General features: G+C 43.7%; 1 protein-coding gene across 6 annotated transcripts in view; it reads left to right on the top strand.

Annotated features, from left to right (window-relative positions):
• The first annotated feature begins 1,974 nt into the window (after nt 1–1,974).
• EXOC7 (exocyst complex component 7) overlaps nt 1,975–19,902 on the top strand; it is a 56,715-nt gene continuing 38,787 nt past the window's right edge. For 2 of the 6 annotated variants that reach the window (XM_089690673.1, XM_089690672.1), the window contains exons 1-6: nt 1,975–2,138; nt 6,016–6,081; nt 6,163–6,347; nt 11,253–11,358; nt 11,610–11,832; nt 16,196–16,363. In XM_089690673.1, the coding sequence (XP_089546799.1) occupies nt 2,079–2,138; nt 6,016–6,081; nt 6,163–6,347; nt 11,253–11,358; nt 11,610–11,832; nt 16,196–16,363 (808 nt within the window). In that variant the 5' untranslated portion in view covers nt 1,975–2,078. Of the gene's footprint in view, nt 2,139–6,015; nt 6,082–6,162; nt 6,348–11,252; nt 11,359–11,609; nt 11,833–16,195; nt 16,364–18,416; nt 18,429–19,902 lie in introns of all 6 variants that reach the window. The other 4 variants (XM_089690676.1, XM_089690675.1, XM_089690670.1 and 1 more) reach the window with 3 other exon arrangements.

Here is a 19,902-nt window from a genome sequence, read left to right as displayed (position 1 = left end):
GGGGCACTTTTGTCGAGCACAGTGGAGCACTTTTTTTGGAGATGATCCATTAATCAGGATATCGAATATAAGCCGAGCACATGTGGAGAGTTCTGAATGTGCTGGTTGAGATTCTGACAGTTGGTGATCTGGAAACCCTGGTGGAGATTCTGACAGTTGGAGTTCTGGATGTCCTAGTGGAGATTCTGGCAGTTGGAGATCTAGAAGTCCTGCTGGAGATTCTGGCAGTTGGAATTCTGGAAATCCTGATGAATATTCTGGTAGTTGAAATCCTGGAAGTCCTGGTGGAGATTCTAACAGTAGTAGTTTCTGTATGTCCTGGTGGAGATTCTGACATGGAGTTCTGGATGTCCTGGTGAACATTCTGACAGCTGGAGTTCTAAAGGTCCTGCTGGAGATTCTGGCAGTTGGAGTTCTGGAAGTCCTGCTGGAGATTGACAGTTGGAGTTCTGGATGTCCTGGTGGAGATTTTGCCAGTTGGAAATCTAGATGTCTTGGTGGAGATTCTGACAGCTGCAGTGCTTGATGTCCTAGTGGAGATTCTGACAGCTGGATTTCTGGATGTCCTGGTGGAGAATCTGACAGTTGGAGTTCTGGATGTCCTGGTGGAGATTCTGGCAGTTGGAGATCTAGAAGTCCTGCTGGATATTCCGACAGTTGGAGTTCTAGATATCCTGGTGGAGATTCCGACAGTTGGAGTTCTAGATATCCTGGTGGAGATTCTGACAGCTGGAGTTCTGGATGTCCTGGTGGAGATTTTGTCAGTTGGAAATCTAGATGTCTTGGTGAAGATTCTGACAGCTGCAGTGCTTGATGTCCTAGAGGAGATTCTTACAGCTGGAGTTCTGAATGTGCTGGTGGAGATTCTGACAGCTGGAGTTCTGGATGTCCTGATGGAGATTTTGGCAGTTGGAGATCTAGATGTCCTGGTGGAGATTCTGACAGTTGGAGTTCTGAATGTGCTGGTTGAGATTCTGGCAGTTGGAGATCTAGATGTCCTGCTGGAGATTCTGACAGTTGGAGTTCTGGAAATCCTGATGAAGATTCTAACAGTAGTAGTTTCTGGAAGTCCTGCTGGAGATTCTGACATGGAGTTCTGGATGTCCTGGTGAACATTCTGACAGCTGGAGTTCTGAAGGTCCTGCTGGAACTTCTGGCAGTTGGAGTTCTGGAAGTCCTGCTGGAGATTCTGACAGTTGAAGTTCTAGAAAACCTGGTGGAGATTCTGATAGTTGGAGTTCTGGATGTCCTGGTGGAGATTTTGGCAGTTGGAGATCTAGATGTCCTAGTAGAGATTCTGACAGTTTGAGTTCTTGATGTCCTGATGGAGATTTTGGCAGTTGGAGATCTAGACATCCTAGTGGAGATTCTGACAGATGGAGTTCTGGAAACCCTGGTGGAGATTCTGACAGTTGGAGTTCTGGAGTGTGAGGTATTCCAGCACCTTGGAGGGATTTTCTCTCACTTCCTGGTTTGGCTATGGGACAGGAAGCGAAGAGATAACTCCCCTGATGGAAAAAAATCTGACAGAGCTAATAAACCACCCTTATTCTATCAAAAAAAAATAAAAAAAAGCATTTTGCTCTACTTAAAGGTCACCGGGGGGGGGGACCTTTAAGTAGAGCAAAATGCTTTTTTTTTTTTCTACATTTCAACAGGCTACTGAAAGATAATGAATTTCACCAGAATTTGTGGAAATTAGACATCTCCACCACCGCAGTCAGCAATGACAACTTTTAATTCCCCTCAGATGTAGTCAGTGCTCGCCCCCTGAGGAGACCGCTCCTTTAACCACAGCATACCTCTCTATATAGCCGTTGTATAATACTGCCCCCAGCGGTGTCTGCTGTCATCTGCAGGAAGCGTCCACACAGTACACTTATCCCCCGCCTCTACCAATATGGCGGCGGCTGCTAGCCCCCGACCTCACCAACATGGAGGACCTTCTGCGGACGGAAGTGAGGGTGAGCTTTGGGCGGAAGTGAGGCTTGTTGACATCTGATGCTAGAGCTGCCAGGAAGGGTGGAGAGGGATCCATTCTATAGCCGGTATTATTGTCTGTACGATTTACCAGAAGAATGATCCCGAACGAGGAGACCTCAGGCCGGAAGAAGGAGATAGAGGAAAAGCTGAAACAGGTTATGTGTCATGTTTATCCATGAGAGGGGGAGGGGGAATTCAGTGTACTGGGCTCTGTACTAGGCAGACATGGATAGAATCTTTTCCCTGGGGTGAATACATATAATGAGGAAATCCTGAGTGCTGCCACAGCTGAGCTCTCCTTCTATACTGTCTGAATGTCAAACTGATCCTAGGGCTTCGTTACTATCCAGCCTGTAGACACGAAGCAGGAATGATGCGGGGCGTGTCGGGACCAGAATTTGATCCTGCCAGGAAGCTGTCACCTGTACGGACCAATCATCTGCTGCCATGGCAATCCCCGCCTTGCTGCCACATGTCTACATGCCCATTGTACACGTGGGGACGGAGAATTCCATGGGCGCAGATGATTGGCCCGCACAGATGACAGCTTCCTGGCAGGATCACATCCTGGTCCAGACACGCCAGAAGGCTCATTCCTCGTGCTGACGTTTCTAATATTATGGGGCAGTGGCTGAGAAAGGACTAAAGACGGAGGATCAGCATCATGGGAAAGTAGACTTTCCAGAAGGTGAACTTGACAGCAAATTTACTGTAAAGGTGAACTCTATCCAATGACTTGAGGCCATTAGCACAGTCAAAATAACCTTTAACCACTTTTCTACCGCGCTATACCCGAATGATGGCTACAGCACGGTTGTCCAGTTCTGGGGGTGTCATATGACGTCCTGCCAGAATGCCCAGAATGCAACCCCCCCCCCCCCGCGACGCGCACCCGGCACTGTCTGTGATCGCCGTGTCACAGCTGATCACATGACATAGTAAAAGGCCAATCACAGTGGCCTTTTATCACGTGATCAGCTGTGTCCAATCACAGCAGACCACCATGTAAATACACTTGTTATCGACAGTATCATAAGGAAATTACCGATAACCGTCAGCTGTCAAAGGAGACATCTGCACTGATTATCAATGCAGCCTCAAAAGTGCCCATCAGTGCCCAACAGTTCTGCCCATCAGTTCCAAACAGTGTCAGTCAGTGCAGCATTATCAGTGCTTTGCCATCAATACCCACCAGTGCCACCTCATCAGTGCCCATCAGTGCTGCCTCATCAACGCACATCAGTGAAGGAGAAAAATTACCTGTTTGCAAAATTTTATAACAGGAACAAAGAAAACGTTTTTTTTTTTTTCTCAAATTTTTTTTTTCAAAAATTAAAAATCCAGCAGTGAATAAATACCAAAAAAAGAAAGCTCTATTTGTGTGAAAAAAAATGTCATATGGGTACAGTGTTGCATGACCAAGCAATTGTCATTCAGAGTGCGACAGCGCTGAAAGCTGAAAATTGCCTGGGTAGGAAGGGAGTAAAAGTGCCTGGTAGGCAAGTGGTTAAAGCCCAGCTGCAGCAGCAAAATCAGAAAAATGCCCCCCCCCCTGGAGTGGAGACCCCCACCCCTCACTGCAAGGGTTAAATGCTGGTTTTGTCTAGGGGTGCCGGAATAAGGCCTAAATACTTACCTTCTCCCTTAGTACAGTAAGATACTTCCAGTGTTGCAACCCACTTCAGTTGCATTCCAGCATCCTCAGCCTACAATACAGTATTGGCGAGTACCGATCCTTTCGGTCAAGAACTCGCTGATACCGTGTACTAAAACTTTGGCAGTGCGATTTGAGCCCATACAAAATGAATGGGCTCAAATCACACTGCAAAGAATCGCATGCAATTTGAACAGGAATGCGGTGCAATTGCTATCCAAATCGTATGTGATTTCCCCCACCGCTCCTGTGTGATCCCACTATAGAAAGACAGGGAAGCGACATGAAGTGCAGCAATGGGCAAACAAACAGGTTAAAATGTTGTCAAATATCACATGTTAAAAGTGCCTAATATCTTGCATATCAAATCCAAAACCGGCTATTTGCAGTGTTCACAGGGCTGGAGGAGATGTATGAAGTTCTGGGACCCCTGTGGGTATGGAGGCGGACCACCTTTCCTCCAGCCCTGTGAGCACTGCAAGCGGTCGATTTTGGATTTGATATGCAAGATATTAGGCACTTTTAACATGTTATGTGTGATAACATTTTAACCTGTTTGTATGCCCATTGCTGCACTTCATCACTTCATGTCGCTGCCCTGTCTTTCTATAGTGGGATGGATCACACAGGAGTGGTGGAGGAAATCACATGCCATTTGGACAGGAATCGCACCTGAATTATGAGCCCTAAGACACCACAGTATGTCACTGTATTAGCAAACCTTCAAGCACGCCCAGGAATAATGAACGACACAAATGTATCATCCAGTATTCATCATTTATTCCCCAGATCAGAGAATATATACTGTACAACGAGATTTCCATTACCTCCCTACCGCCCCCCAACCACTAGTGTGAATGAGCCCTAAAAGATGATAGTTGACACTTCAGTTATTAGTGTTCTAGTTTCTGAGGTCAGCAGAGACACGTCTTTCCCTACTTACTGAAACCCCCCCAAGGTCTCCTGACAATGATTTACTAGCTTCTAGTACCACATTTTGGACTTTTCCATTTTAATCCTTTTTTAATCTATTTCTGTTGTGTTTGAAAATATCTATTGAGCACTTTTACTTATTGATGCCAAGGTAATAAAAGTTATTATCAGTCACTGTAAACAGGCTACAGGGTTTTTTTTTTCAAGATATATTTATTGAAGCTTTATCATTTTTCCACATCATACAACAAACAGCTCAACAAGACTCACAAGGTCCAAAAAAAAAAAAACAAGCGACCACGCAGGGTCTCACAGGTCACATGAATCAAGGAACAGTGCTATAGAAACTATAGCAAGTACCTCCAAGAACAGGGTTATGCACTCTAGAATAAAACTCATAATATGCATTGAGATCATAAAAGCAATACTTAAAGCGGAGTTCCAGTTGAAAAAAAAAAAGTCAGCAGCTACAAAAACTGTAGTTGCTGACTTTTATAAATATAGCCACTTACCTGTCCCTCAGTCAAGCGGTGTCCTCACCACCGCTGGTTTCACCGGCCGTCTTCTCTCGTTGGCGCCGGCATCTTCAGTGTGGGCACCCAGCTGTGACAGCTTGCGGCTTCACAGCCGGGTGCCCACTGCGCATGCGTGAGATGCGCTGCGCTTTGTGAATGGCCCCGTAGTCTTCTGGGACCTGTCACGTGTCCCAGAAGACTACGGGGAGGGAGGACAACTTCCACTGCTGGTCGCCTAGGCGATCGCAGCAGAAGTGGGAGTGGGTACCTGTCAAATTCAGGTTCCAGCTCCTCAAAGGTGCCAATCCTTAATGGGGAGCGGGGGACAAAGCATTAAAGCGGAACTTCCCCTTTTGGGTGGAACTCCGCTTTAAACATCTGGATCTAGAGAGGTCAAGGTAAGGGGACTAACAATCCTTCCGCCCCAAAGTTTTTCAAATATTGTTCCCTTTTTTTTCTCAGCTCAAAGGTGAGTCTGTATAAAGGAAGGGCATCATTAATAAGTGTAAGCCATTGTGATATAGTTGGCAATGCAAGCCCCTTCCAAGTAAGCAGGATCACCTTTTTGGCATAGAAATACAATATACACAGAAACTGCTTAGCATATTTCGAGAAACCTAAATCCCCCAGAAGACAAGTTTTAGGATCTAAAACATTAGGGAGGCCTTTTCAGAAAGTGAGGTTAGCATTGACAGCCTTCGTGTTACTTTAAAGAGCTCCAGGAAATTCAATGGGGTAGATTTACTAAAACTGTTGCACTCAGAATCTGGTGCAGCTGGGCATGGGAGCCGATCAGCGTCTAACCTCAGCTTGTTCAATTAAGCTTTGGCAATTAAACCTGGAAGCTGATTGGTTTCTATGCAGAGCAGTTTTAGTAAATCTTCCCCATTATGTCTGTAAGGCTGATGACCATTGATTTTTTTTTTTCAGGAGGAAGAAATGTTGACATTCATCAAAGAGAGTCTAGATAAGAGTGATCAGCTAACCAATAACATGGTGAGTACAAGGCAAGGGATGAAAGGTGGTTCATAATGAATGATATTGGCATTTCTAGAGTCTCTTGTGTCTATCTTCCAGGTGTCCATCCTTTCATCCTTCGAGAGCCGATTAATGAAGTTGGAGAATTCTATCATCCCCGTGCACAAGCAGACAGAGACACTGCAGCGCCTTCAGGAAAATGTGGAGAGTACCCTTTCCTGTCTGGACCACGTCATTAGCTACTACCATGTAGCCTCGGAGACTGAGAGGGTTATCCGAGAGGGGTAAGAAGGAGAGCAACGGGGTTTCCTGAATGTACAGTGCGTTCTTTATGTATTACATGTGACGAAAAAAAGGAAGTAATGTGTACATACCTGTCATAGCCCTTATTGTATTGATTTTATAATAATGTATAGCATACCTCAAAACAACTTGTAGAGAAACTGAAATATTAAAACAAGTCTTAAGTGGTTGTGTTGTTAGCCGAATCGTATATAACTAAACAACTCGTGTTAGGAACCTTTCAGAGGGGCATTCCAATCCGGTCTGCCTGTCTGTTTTTCAAGAGGACCTGATCAGAAGACCCATTCATCCCTATGCACAGGCTGGTGTAAATGGACTTGTGACCATTTACATCCGCCTACCTCTGGGTCCGATCTGGTCTGCTAAAACAAACAGGAGAAGACTCTATCCTCTTCCGTTTAGGTGAAGCGGATCAGAGGTAGCTGGGTGTAAACAGACAGTGTAGTCCATTTACTCATGGCCGCCCATAGAGCGGAGTGGGCTCTGTCTGCTCTGTGTCTGCTGAGTATATTTGAAGCCTTACCTTGTAAAACAACCCATTCAGTTTAAAATAGAAATGAAAGGCAAAACATTTATGGGTGTGTGTGTGTGCATGTATATATAAACATTATGAATACCTTCTTTGATTAAACTGACATTCATGTTTAGTGTGGGTACGTGTCCCCAGACACACCAGAGATGTTCAAATACTATTGCCTGACTCCCGGGACATACAGTTCCGGGCGCCGGGCAGGAGGTTTTTTTGTTTTTTTTATCCTTAGCCCTGCTGTGGTCAAGCAGCAATGTTTACTGAGCCACAGGACGGCTCTCTTATAAAAGCAAACTGAGCAGCTAACAAGCCGCTGGATTACCTTTACAAGTAGCGGGAGAGGATGTCCCCCCTCCTGTCACCTCCTCCTCAGTCATCGCCAGATCGAGCTAAGGGCACCCGCCTCCCGCTGCCTTCTCCACACCAGGACAATCCTCCTCACCAGGACAATCCTCCCCATGGGCGTCATCGCTTGATTGACATGAGGGCGTTCTCCTGAGTAGGAGATAAACAGCGCATTGTTGAAAACATTCGCCATAAAGCCCCTTTCCTTTTTAAAAGCCCCAGACATTCCTAAAAGCACCTCTGCATAATAAAAAAAACATCAACCTTCTTGCTATCAATAAAGACCTTATTTAACTGCCTCCCGCCCGCAATATAAGGAAATGACGGACAGACGGTGGTTCTCTCGTTCTGGGAGGACATCATATGAAGTATGAAGTGCACTGATGATTAGTGTAGCCCCATCAATGCCACCTGTCAGTGTCCATCAATGCCACCTGTCAGTGCCACATCAATGCCACATATCCGTGCCTACCAGTGCACAACAATGCCACATATCAGTGCCCATCTGAGCTGCCTTTTACTGCCACCTATCAGTGTTTGCCTATCAGTGCCCGTCAGTGCAACCTAACAGTGGCAGTCAGTGCCGCCTATCAGTGCCAGTCAGTGCTGCCTTTCAGTGCCATATATGAGTACTGCCTTTCAGTGCCCATCAGTGATGTCTGTCCATGCCCACCAGTGATGCCTGTCAATGCCCATCAGTGCCGCCTACCAGTTCCTCCTCATCAGTGCCACCTATCAGTGCAGCCTATCAGCGCACATCAGTGAAGGAGAAAAATTACTCATTTACAAAATTTTATAACAGAAACTACGAAAAAACTTTTATTTCCAAAATTTTCAGTTGTTTTTGGTTTGTTTAGCAAAAAATTAAAAACCCAGAGGTGATTAAATACCACCAAAAGAAAGCTTTATCTGTCTCAAAAAAAATTATAAAAATTTCATATGGGTACAGTGTTGCTTGACTGCGCAATTGTCATTCAAAGTGCGACAGCGCTGAAAGCTGAAAACTGGCCTGGGCAGGAAGGGGGTGAAAGTGCCCGGTAGTCAAGTGGTTAAATACGGTTTTGGTTAAAATATATATTTTTTTTTTATCAGGACAAATAGATTGTCATGAGGTACAAGTAGATTGGGACCCCAATTTAGTTCCTTGGACAAGTAGTTTCTTTTTAAATTTCCACACCCCTGCACACACTGGGCGAGTTCAGGGATACGCAGCCGCACCCACATGGATGTCATAATGGGACACAGCAGCTGTGTCTGTGTTCTCCAAGACATCAATGGGACTGTTTGCACAGGGCGGGTGAACATGGCCCTGCATGGGTTTATGGTGTTGTACTCCCTGTGTGAACAAGGCCTGAGAGTGTGCAAAGAAGGTCTGCCCACAAAAAAACAGATGAATAAAATACATGTAGATGCATCAAAACAAAAAGTGCTCGATATCTTATTCATACTTCATATTTTTCTATACAAGCTGGAGCCAGAACAGAAATACCTGTCAGCTAAGGGGTGTTTTTTGATCTCTGCAATGAGACCACTGCTTCCTCAAAGAGAGCAAGAGTCTTACTGTGCAGCATGCTGGCAATAGGCAGGTTCTTCTACTCAGACTGTGGCTGCTTTAGAAGGATAATGAACTATAAGGTCTTCTGCACACTTCTGCAACCTGTAAAACACTATGAGACGCTAAAAGCTGCTGGGGTGGACGGTGCACCAAATCGTACTAACATTTAGGGCAGTATCCACCCAGGGATGAATTCCTGGAATGAAAGCAGTCGGTGTTCCAGGCATTCCTCCACAGCCTCCATGCTGCCATAAACCTTAGTATGACTCGTTGCACTGTTCAACTGTATCAGCTTTTAGCCTCTCGGAGACCTTAGAGGGCTGCTGGCAATGGGACTGAACAGTGCGACTGTCCCTTCCCCTGCACCAAAACACTGGGATCTCATGAAGCAAGGCTAAATGCCCAGTGCGCAAGACTAATATTGAACACCTTTTGTTTGAATGGGTTTAGTGGATTAAAACCAAGAGTTCAATTGGACTTTAGCTGTATTTGATGATTTTCTTTTCAGGTCATTCAGTTATCATCCAGAATATTGCAGACGTGGTATTGCTAATTTGTTGCATGTTATTTGGCCACTGCAAGCCTCTGATTTTCATTAATCTTTTCACCTACTGGATTATTTTAGCTCCACCTGGAACTTCTCTATTTTCTGCTCTCCTCAACAGATTGCTTGTAGAACCTCAACATCCATGCAATAATGTTTCTGAACTGACTTTCACATACAAAAAATACCACCTGAGAACTTTCTAAGTTGGGTCCTTGAACGACAAGCTTAACCATGTTCAGTTCAGATTTGGGGGCCACTCTGTCACCTAAAATCTTCACAGCAGTTATGCATGAAGTTGTGTGTTTCTGACCTTTTAGATATCTAATATACAGTATACCATGGGTTTGTTGTTTTGTATGACAAAAGCTTGTATGATGGAAGATAAAAACTATCACCCTTAAAGTGAAACTAAACCCTCCTACCCTTTTTAGCCAAGGAGGCTGCCATCTTATCCTCTGTTTGATCTGTAGTTGCCATGGTCCTGCACATATGCTGCAATGGTATATTTTTATAATTTATTTATTTATACATTTTTCTGGTTAGGTAGCCAAAAATCATACAATATAAGGTACACAGAAGCAACAAAACATAAGGCAATAAAATGAGCCAAGTATAACAAATAGACAAGTAAACGAGCAGCATCATGGTGTAAACCAAAGTAGGCAACAACATAGTAGATCATTGTAAGTCAAGCACTTACGTGGACACAGTACGGCCTTGGAGTGGCTGAGAAGGCAAAGGTCTAATAACAAGCAACCGGCCATATGGGAAACCAGGGCATCCCGAAATCTCAGAAAATGGGAAAGGAGGTCCCACAGAGAGATCTCAGGTAGCAGACAAAGAAGCATTTTCGATATAGAACTCCCCACAGATCGGGAAACCAGGGAGGGAGACTATGGATACATAGAGGAGTCAGAATAGGAAGATGAACAGGGCGCAAAGAGGAGGAAAAAGGAATCAGAAAAAAAAAGGGAATGAAGGGAGATAAAGAAAAAGAAACAAAAGAGAGGAAGAACAAGGAAATGGAAACATAGATGGGAGACAAGAAACCGGAACGCGGAAAAGAAGAATATGAAATCAAGAAGAAACCAACTGAGGAAGGAGAAGCGGAATAGAGCGGGTCGGCTCTCCCATCTGAGGGCCACGGAGAACCAAATAAAACAGGACAAAACTAGACAGGACAAAGCCACCCTTACACCAGCCCGGAGGGTGCCTGGAGATAAGAATCAGTATAGACAAAGTATTGCCACGGTCTCCAGGTGTCTCGAAAAATTTCACCCCGGTCATACAAAGAAGCTGTGAGGTCCTCCATGTCTCGCAGCTCATTGACTTTAGTAAACCAAAGGGACCTCGTAGGTGGGTGCACAGACCTCCAACAAAAGGGAATGCAAGCTTTAGCTGCATTTAAAAATTGAACCGTCAGGGAGGCCTTATACTTTTTGATAGGGAGGTCCATAATGTGCAATAAACACACCGCTGGGTCACAGGCCACATCAACACTCGTCAGGTCTTTAATGGTACTGGTTAGCAATGGGATATTTTTAAGATTTGTAAAGTGTATGTATAGCCACTGTCTCAAAGACGCAATAGGAGCTAAGAGGAAATCTTTCAAAGTAAAGGTTACCACCATAACGAGGGTTCTAGATTTTAGATTTGCCTTCACTTCTTGTTCTGATGACATCTATAAAAGTTTGAATTCCCAATCACTTTCAGTCTCAATGGCCATGGTGATCAGGATGAATAGAAACGGTAAATCTCAGACACTAAAAAAAACTGAACAGGGTTTGGATACCCATGCACTTTAAATCTGTTGGCAATTTAAAAGAATTTAACTCTCAGTTATGTGACAGGATATTTATTTTATTTGTTTCATGTATGGAAATCACTTTTCATATTTTTTCATCTACTAGGCCATCAGGACGACTAGAAGAATACCTAAGCTGCATTGCCAAGATTCAGAAAGCAGTGGAATATTTTCAAGATAACAATCCTGACAGCCCAGAGTTAAACAGAGTGGTACGTTAGTGATCATTTGTATGCTAAGACACAAAGTAATTTTGCCAAATAAAAATTCAGAGAATAAATTAACTAGACCTGTTAAAGGAGATCATAAATCAAAGATTTGCTAAAGGAGATTATAAATCAAACTTGTTATGATTCATTTTTTAGCTGTTTTTATTGTTAATGTAAAGGTCATGTTCTCTATCTTATAACAAAATTAATTCTTGGAAAATCTCTATTTTGATTGTGTTACCCAAATTTTGCAGAAGTCGCTGTTTGAAAGAGGAAAGGAATCCTTAGATGCTGAGTTCCGTAACCTCCTTCAGAGACACAGTAAACCAGTCCCTCCTATTCTCATCTTGGACCTCATTGGTACAGATGAAGAGATAGAAGGACAAGAGGAGGGAATTCTAGAGCATCTTCCAGAAGGGATCTTACAGGACATCATACGCATCTCTCAATGGTTGGTAGAGTATGGCAGAAACCAAGGTGAGTGCATATCACGTATCATTAAGGGATAAAATAGTACAAGATAATTTGCAGTAGACCATAATTATATCCTCAATCTGTGTTATATTTTTGAAGATCTGTGGTTGGCAAAAAATTAAAATGTATCCTTGTTTTCTGGTGGCTTGTAAAAGAGTAGCACTATGGTTTTGATGATTATTAGTGAGAAATGATCCACACATTCAAAATTTATTGCATGTCTGTAAGTACCATAATGGTAATGGACAATCTGCTGGACTACAATGCAAGCAATGCAATGCAACTAGTGCCTGCACATATTTCTGCATATCTTAAGCAGCACATTGGGTACTCAGAGTACCAGTGCTAAAACAAGCATGTTTCACTTACTGATAGTGCCTATTGCTGACCCTCCTGATATTGGTAATGTCTGTTGCTGACCCTCCTATCCTGGCCCTCCTACTTCTGTTGGTATTCCTATCCTACCATAGATTACCTAAATCTCCAGGTACTATAATATACAAATTTCCACATTTTCTGATGGTGTTGAGAACTTGCCCTTAATGGTCAATAAGAACATGGGTAGGTGGGCACTTGATAACGTTAGGAAGTCAAATTTGTACGCTGATGGGGACATCAGGGAAATTGGAGAAGACATCTAAAGCATTGTAGTGCTGTAGCGCTCCACTAACACCTTGCTGATTAAGGCCAGGGTAACACTAACTTTGTAAAGGCCCCGTTCCCAGCCCCCTGCACCAGTTATACTTAAAGCGGAGCTCCACCCAAAAGGGGAAGTTCCGCTTTAAGCCTTTGTCCCCTGCTCGCTATTAAGGGTTGAAGGATTGGTACTTTTGGGGCGCGGGGGGGGGAGCTAGTACCCGAATTTGACAGGTACCCGCTCCCACTTCCGCTGCGATCGTCTAGACAATAGGAAGTCTTCTTCCTCCTCCTTCTCCGTAGTCTTCTGGGACATGTGACAGGTCCCAGAAGACTACGGGGCCATTCATAAAGTGCAGCGCTTCTCGCGCATGCGCAGTGGGCACCCGGCTGTGAAGCCGCAAGATGTCACAGCCGGGTGCCCACACTGAAGATGCCGGCGCCAGGGAGAGAAGACGGCCAGTGAAACCAGCGGTAGTGAGGACACCGCTGGACCGAGGAACAGGTAAGTGTCTGTATTTTAAAACTCAGCAGCTACAGTGTGTGTAGCTGCTGACTTTTTTTTTTTTCAGGTGGAACTACGTTTTAATTTACTAGCATTCTCATGCTGATTCTGCTTTTCTTGAAGCTGGCAACAATATCTGCTACTTCTGGGTGTAGGCAAGCATGTGACCTCCTCCCATATGACATTGCTCTGGTCTAGCAGCCTACCCCTAGCCTTGAACCCTGTCACGTGATTGGGGAGGGGCATCTTTACTCCACTTATCATCCAAAACCAGCTGACACGTTAGAATTGTAGTGTTTACTGTAGTGGGGCAGAAGCTGTGAAGGAATGTTGGCAGAGTGAGTATGACTGGTGCAGAGGCGGACTGATAACTCATGGGGCCCCTGGGCAATAGGGGATCATGGGGCCCCTGTGTCCTTGCACAAACTCAAAAAAGCCTATGAAAAAGGTACCAGGGGCATCTCATGGGGCCACCTACTGACCCCGGGTCCTCGGGCAGTGCCCAAGTTTCCAAATGGTTAGTCCGCCCCTGGACTGGTGTGATGGTTTCCTTTGCCTTGCCATGGAAAAGTTGACACTGCCCCTTTAAAAACATTAGCCGCTTGTATACCAAGCTGTAATAGTCCTTCCTTACCAGGCCATTCTTCAGTTTTCAGTTCTGTGATTGTTTGACTGACAGTTAATCTATTATGCAGCATTGTACTCAAATTAATATTTTATCATATTTTTTTAGATAGATAGAGCTCTCTTTTTGTGGTATTTAAAAAGTGCCCAGGTTTTTTTTCTATCAAAAGAAAAAAAGACCATTGATTAAAAAAAATGTTTTTCCTTATTCTCTGTTAAAATAAAAATGCAAAAATAATACAACCCCAATTCCAAAAAAGGAAACGCTATGCAAAATCTACATACAAACAGAATGCAATGATTTTCAAATCTCATAAATACATATTATTCACAATAGAAAACAAAACATATCAAATGTTTCAGCTGAGAAATTGTACCATTTTAAGAAAAAAATAAGGTAATTTTGAAATTGATTGCCGTAACACACATCAAAAAAGTTGGAACAGGGCCATGTTGACCACAGTGTGAGGCATCCTCCTTTTCTTTTAGCAACACTCTGTAAATGTCTGGGAACTGAGGAAACAGTTGATGGAGTTTTGGGAGAGGAATGTTGTCCCAATCTTGCCTGATTTAGGATTCTAACTGGGTCTTTGTCATATTTTTTATTTCAAGTTGCACCAAATATTTTCAATTGCTGAAAGGTCTGGACTGCAGGCAGGTCTGTTAAGCCCCTTTTACTCTGAAGCCATGCTGTTGTCATAGATGCAGTATGCGGTTTAGCATTAATAATGCAAGGGCTTCCCTGAAAAAGGCGTCATGGGTGCATATACCGCTCTAAAACCAGGATATTGTCTTTCCGGATTGATGGTACCTTTCCAGATGTTCAAGCTTCCCATTCCATATGCACTAATGCACCCCACATACCATCAGAGATGCAAGCTTTTAACAAGCCGGAAAGTCCCTCTCCTCTTTAGTCCAGAGAAAGCGGCACCCATGGTTTCTAACAAGAATGTCAAATTTTGATTCGTCTGACCACAGAACAGCAGACCGTTATAAATTAACGTTGTCCCAGAGAAGACAGTGGCATTTCTGGATCATGTTCAGATATGGCTTCTTCTTTGCATGATAGAACCTTACCATGCATTTTTGGATGGCAAGGCAAACTGTTTTCAGACAGTGATTTTTGGAAGTATTCTGGAGTATGGGCAGTGATGTCCATCACAAAATCATGCCTGTTTTTAGTACAGTGCCGTCTAAGGGCCTGAAGATCAGAGTTATCCAATATTGCGTTTCGGCCTTGTCCCTTGCACACAGAAATTTCTCCATATTCTTGTATGATATTATATACTGTAGATGTTGACATATGTAAAGTCTTTGCAATTTTATATTGAGGAATGTTATTATGAAATTGTTCCACAATTTTTAGATGCAGCGTTTCACAGATTGACGACCCTCTGCCCACCTTTACTTTTGAGACACTCTGACTCTCTAAAATGCTCTTTTTATACCGAGTCATTTTACTGGCTAGTTGCCGATTAACCTAAATAGTTGCAAAATGTTCTTCCAGCTCTTTCTTGTTAGTACCACTTACTTTGCCAGCTTTCTGTTGCCACGTCCCAACTTTTTGTGAGGTATTACTGCTATCAATTTCAAAATGACCTGATTTTTGTCTTTAAATGTTACATTTCCTCAGTTTAAATGTTTGATATGCTTCTGTTTCTTGTGAATAAAATATTGGTTTATGAGATTTGCAAATCATTGCATTCTGTTTTTATGTAGATTTTGCTCAGCATCCCAACGTTTGTGGAATAGTGCACTATGTTCATTACTGTACAGGTCATACACAGAGGGAGGAGCCAGAGAAGGAATTAAAGTACTGGTCACATACAATGGCATGGTGGAGGTGAAGGGGTTCAGATGGGAAGGATAAGGGAGTAGATGGCTTTATTTACAGGTCACTAGAGACATTAGGGGAGGTAGTATGTGATGGAGAGGAGGGGGGCAGGAAAGGGTTAAAAAAAATAAGAACGATTCCTGTGTCACAGCAACAGAATGAATGGGTCAGCAACATCAGCTGCTGATTGGCTCATTCTGTGTCCCTTTATAAGAACTGATCTCTCTCCTTTCCATGTTGTAAGGGGAAGGGGAGGGACCAGCATTATAAATTGTACCATGTGATCGCTATGATGACCAGTCACAGCAATCGCATGGTACCAACCCCTCGGATTGACTGGGTACAGCTCGGAATACAGCGATCACCCAGCGGATCAGCGGCCTAACAGCTGTTTATCCAGTGCCGTTCATAAATGGCACTGGGTATTAAAAGGGCCACCAATCCGCCATTGTTAGATGTACTATGGTATGTAAGTGGTTAAATCGCAGAATGTCTTGCAACAGCTATGTATGTACTCTCAAAGTGGAATTTTCCCCTAAAGTGCTTTTACTGTTATTATAAACTAGAACTACAATGTTAGATTTGATGTAGCTTTAAATCGTCCTCATTGCCTGCTTTACTATTATTTTTAATGTGTTCACTTTATTGTATTGCTTTTTGACTTTTTTTTTTTTGCATTGTTGACATCTGATCTTCTGATTGTATTCTTCTACTTACTCTTGTTCTCATTGAAGATAATTAATTTCTTCATCTGCTTCTCCTTGCAGACTTCATGAATGTATACTACCAGATTCGCTCCAGCCAACTGGATCGTTCAATAAAGGGACTGAAAGAACATTTCCGAAAGAACAGTGCAACTCCAGGAGTCCCCTATTCTCCCATTGTGCCAAGCAAGAAGAAGGATACCCCCACCAAGAAACCAGCCAAAAGGCCAGGTCAGACTGAATATGCACTAATAGCTGTAACATTTGAGGATCCCTTCTCTTACCAAGCATTCCACCCTTTTCGCTTTGTCTAGACCTCCATATACTTGCCTACACTATGGAGGAGACTTACTAAAACCGGTGCACACAGAATCAGGTTTATCTGTACCAACCAAAAGTTTGTGGCCACCTGACTTTCACACCTATCTGTATGTAAAAGGCTGTGAGCACCCCTTCAAATGATTGAGTTCAGGTATTTCCAGTGAAGAGTATTGTCAGTGCTACAGCATACAAAGACACTTTGAACAATTGTGCACTTCCAACCTTTTGGCACCAGTTTGGAGAAGGTCCCTTCCAACACAATGCTAGTTCTATCAAGATATAGTTTAAAGCAGGCATGTCCAAAGTCCGGCCCGCGGGCCATTTACGGCCCGAGGGTCGGTTTAATACGGCCCTCCATGTCAGTGTGTCTTATGGAGCGAATATGGAGCGGCCGGTCCGGTATTTCCACCGCGGCCGTGTCAGAATACCGGGCTGGCCGCTCAGCTCTGCAGCGGGACCTTACCTGTTCCTCTATCCAGCGGCACGCTGTCTTCCCGGCTTCTGTAGTGTGGGCGCTGGGCATGACAACCTGGTGCCAAGTGCGCATGCGCAAGAAGCGGTGCTTTTTGTGAATGGTAAGGCGGTACCTGGGACACATGACAGATCCCAGAAGCCGCCAGACCAATCACAAAGCGCAAGTGCTTCTCGCTCATGCGCACTGGGCACCCGGCTGTCATGCCGAGCGCCATTACAGAAGTCGGGAAGACAGCGCGCGGCTGGATCGAGGAACAGGTAAGATCAAAGAACAACTGCGGAAGTAAGAGCGGGTACCTGTCAAATTCAGGTACCCGCTCCCCACCTCCCCAAAGGTCAGCAGTCATCTGTACTGTCCGCAGTCTCTGGTCATCCCTGTGCTGTCCGCAGTCTCTGGTCATCCCTGTGCTGTCCGCAGTCTCTGGTCATCCCTGTGCTGTCCGCAGTCTCTGGTCATCTCTGTGCTGTCTGCAGTCTCTGGTCATCCCTGTGCTGTCCGCAGTCTCTGGTCATCTCCTGTACTGTGTCCGCAGTCTCTGGTCATCTCCTGTACTGTGTCTGCAGTCCATTAGTTCAGAATTTTTTTTTCTCCTGTTTTCTGCCTCTAAAACCTAGGTGCGTCTTATGGTCAGGTGCGTCTTATACGGCGAAAAATACGGTAACTTGGCATAAAATAATTTATTTGCATTTAATTGTAATGGTTCAAAGAATGTTTGGAAAAATGTTCGGCCCTCCACCATGTTCACTTCATCCAATCTGGCCCTCTTTGAAAAAAGTTTGGACACCCCTGGTTTAAAGTGTTTGATGTGGAGGAATTTGAGAGCCCTGACCTCAACTTTTTTAATGCCATTGAAATGAACTAGAATGCTGACTGTAAGCCAGATCTTCTCGCTCAACCAAAATTTCTTACAGACACTCCAAAATATTGTAGAAAGCTTTCCCAGAGTTGAGTCAGTCCTACCAGTAAAAGTCGAGCCACCTCCATATCATTGTCTATGGTTTTGGAGTGTGATGTCCAATGATCTCTTATAGGTGTGATCCTCAGGTATCTGCAAACTTTTGGCCACAAAGTATATGTCTCAATAAAAGGTTCACATTTTAGTTTACCATCAGCAGAGTCACTAATGACTTCTATTTGCATCTTCAGGTATTTATTAGAAATCTGTATTTGGATTTTCATTGCAATCAAATAGAGTTATTTAAAAGAGTACATCATAAGCGTTCTGAGGTTTGAGTGATTTGCGCAGGCAGAGGCAGTTTTCTTTTTGCCGATCTCGAGGTTAGATTAAATTTGTACAAAGCTTTTATCTTAACAACCACATAAAGGTAGTTTGATGCATTCTTAGATTGGATTAGCTGTCATCATTACTGCCTCATGTTTAGTGGCCACTCTCCCTGCATAGCAATGTTTAGGAAGAATTTTCTGTTCCCTTGTCAGGGAGATACTGATTTTACTGTTTCCTTTTTTGTATATCCTGATGACATGCAGTCTTCATGCCAGGTAAAAAAAGTAATTTCTGTCCTAAAATCAGTGCTGGCATTACCCTAAACATGTATAACATGTCTGAAGCTGCGCACAGTCTCTTGTAACATGCTAGAGACATGTAATGCTGCTTTAAGCCAACTTCTTGTCTTCGTAACCTGAGCATTGCTGCTTTCATATCTGTTCTTTAACCTGAATATTAATATTAGCAATGAGTCAGACAGTATGAATGATTAGCACCGGTTTCCCACACATAGTGGCTGACAGGCTAAGCATCGCGGCATACTGACTTGGCTTGGATGCAGAGTATGTGCCTCATAAGGGCCTGTCAGTGTGTCTTGTTACTCACTGAGTGCAGAAATGCTTTTTACATTCTTACATGTCATTGTCTGGTGTACTTTGCTGTGTTATTTAATAAGCATTCATGTAACATGATAATCCTTGTTTTGCCAGCCTGCAGCCATCCAGAGTTAAGGCCTCTCCGAGTGTCCGGGCTAATGGGTGGGAGACTAACTTCTCTCTTTCTTCCCTGCCCTAGCAGACGGTTGGCCTGGGTCTCTGCTGTCAATCGAAATAACTTTTCGGGTGCATTCTGTGTACAAAGTGTGCTGTCACCCTTCTCCAAGATGCCCATGAAACAGCTGTGCTTAGCTGCCAAGTGAAAATTTTAAACTTGATTCAGTGAACATACTAAAAATGTAATTTACAATATATTTATTAACATCAAGATGATATGCAAGCCAAAATATTGGAACCTACAGATGCCTGGTTTGATATTTTCATTCTAACAAGCATGTTAGTGCCCTTACAGTCAGCTGTTAATACAGGTATGTAACAGTTCCTGGGACCAGCTAGAAGTTTTCAGTTGTTCTGGGATTAGGGATCCATTATTTTACTGTAGAATCCTAATGGCTTAGAATTTTTGGGTCCTACGTCTGATCTTGGCCGCATACCTAGACATTAGGAGGTTGATTTACTAAAACTGGAGAGTGCAAAATCGGGTGCAGCTTTGCATAGAAATCAATCAGCTTCCAGGTTTTATTGTCAAAGCTTCATTGAACAACGGGATGTTAGAAGCTGATTGGTTACCATGCACAGCTGCATCAGATTTTGCACTGTCCAGTTTTAGTTCATTAACCCCTAAGGATAAGTTCACTGCAGCAATTGTGCAATTAAAGTGTTACTAAACCCACAACAGTAAAATCAGTCCGTATAAAGCATGCCTATTATACGCACTGTGGAATCTAAGGGGTTAATCCTCCACATTGTGTAAAAAGGCTGTTTGATACTGTCTTCTCTCATCCTCCCGTTCTCCCACAGTCCCCATTCCATGTGCTGATAGTACAGAGTCCTAGGAGGCACTCTGCACATGCTCAGTTTGGTGTGTATTGCTAGAGAGTTTTTTTTTTTTTTTTTTTAGAGATGGTGTATGTGATCAGCACAGGGCAAAGCAACACTGTCCAGACAGAGGGTCAAGGGTCATGCAACCTCA

This window comes from Staurois parvus, unplaced genomic scaffold, assembly GCF_062004578.1.
Source record: "Staurois parvus isolate SC_StPar_1 unplaced genomic scaffold, SC_StPar_1.0 ptg000538l, whole genome shotgun sequence".
Taxonomy (NCBI): domain Eukaryota; kingdom Metazoa; phylum Chordata; class Amphibia; order Anura; family Ranidae; genus Staurois; species Staurois parvus.
This window is presented reverse-complemented; position numbering and strand designations above follow the sequence as displayed.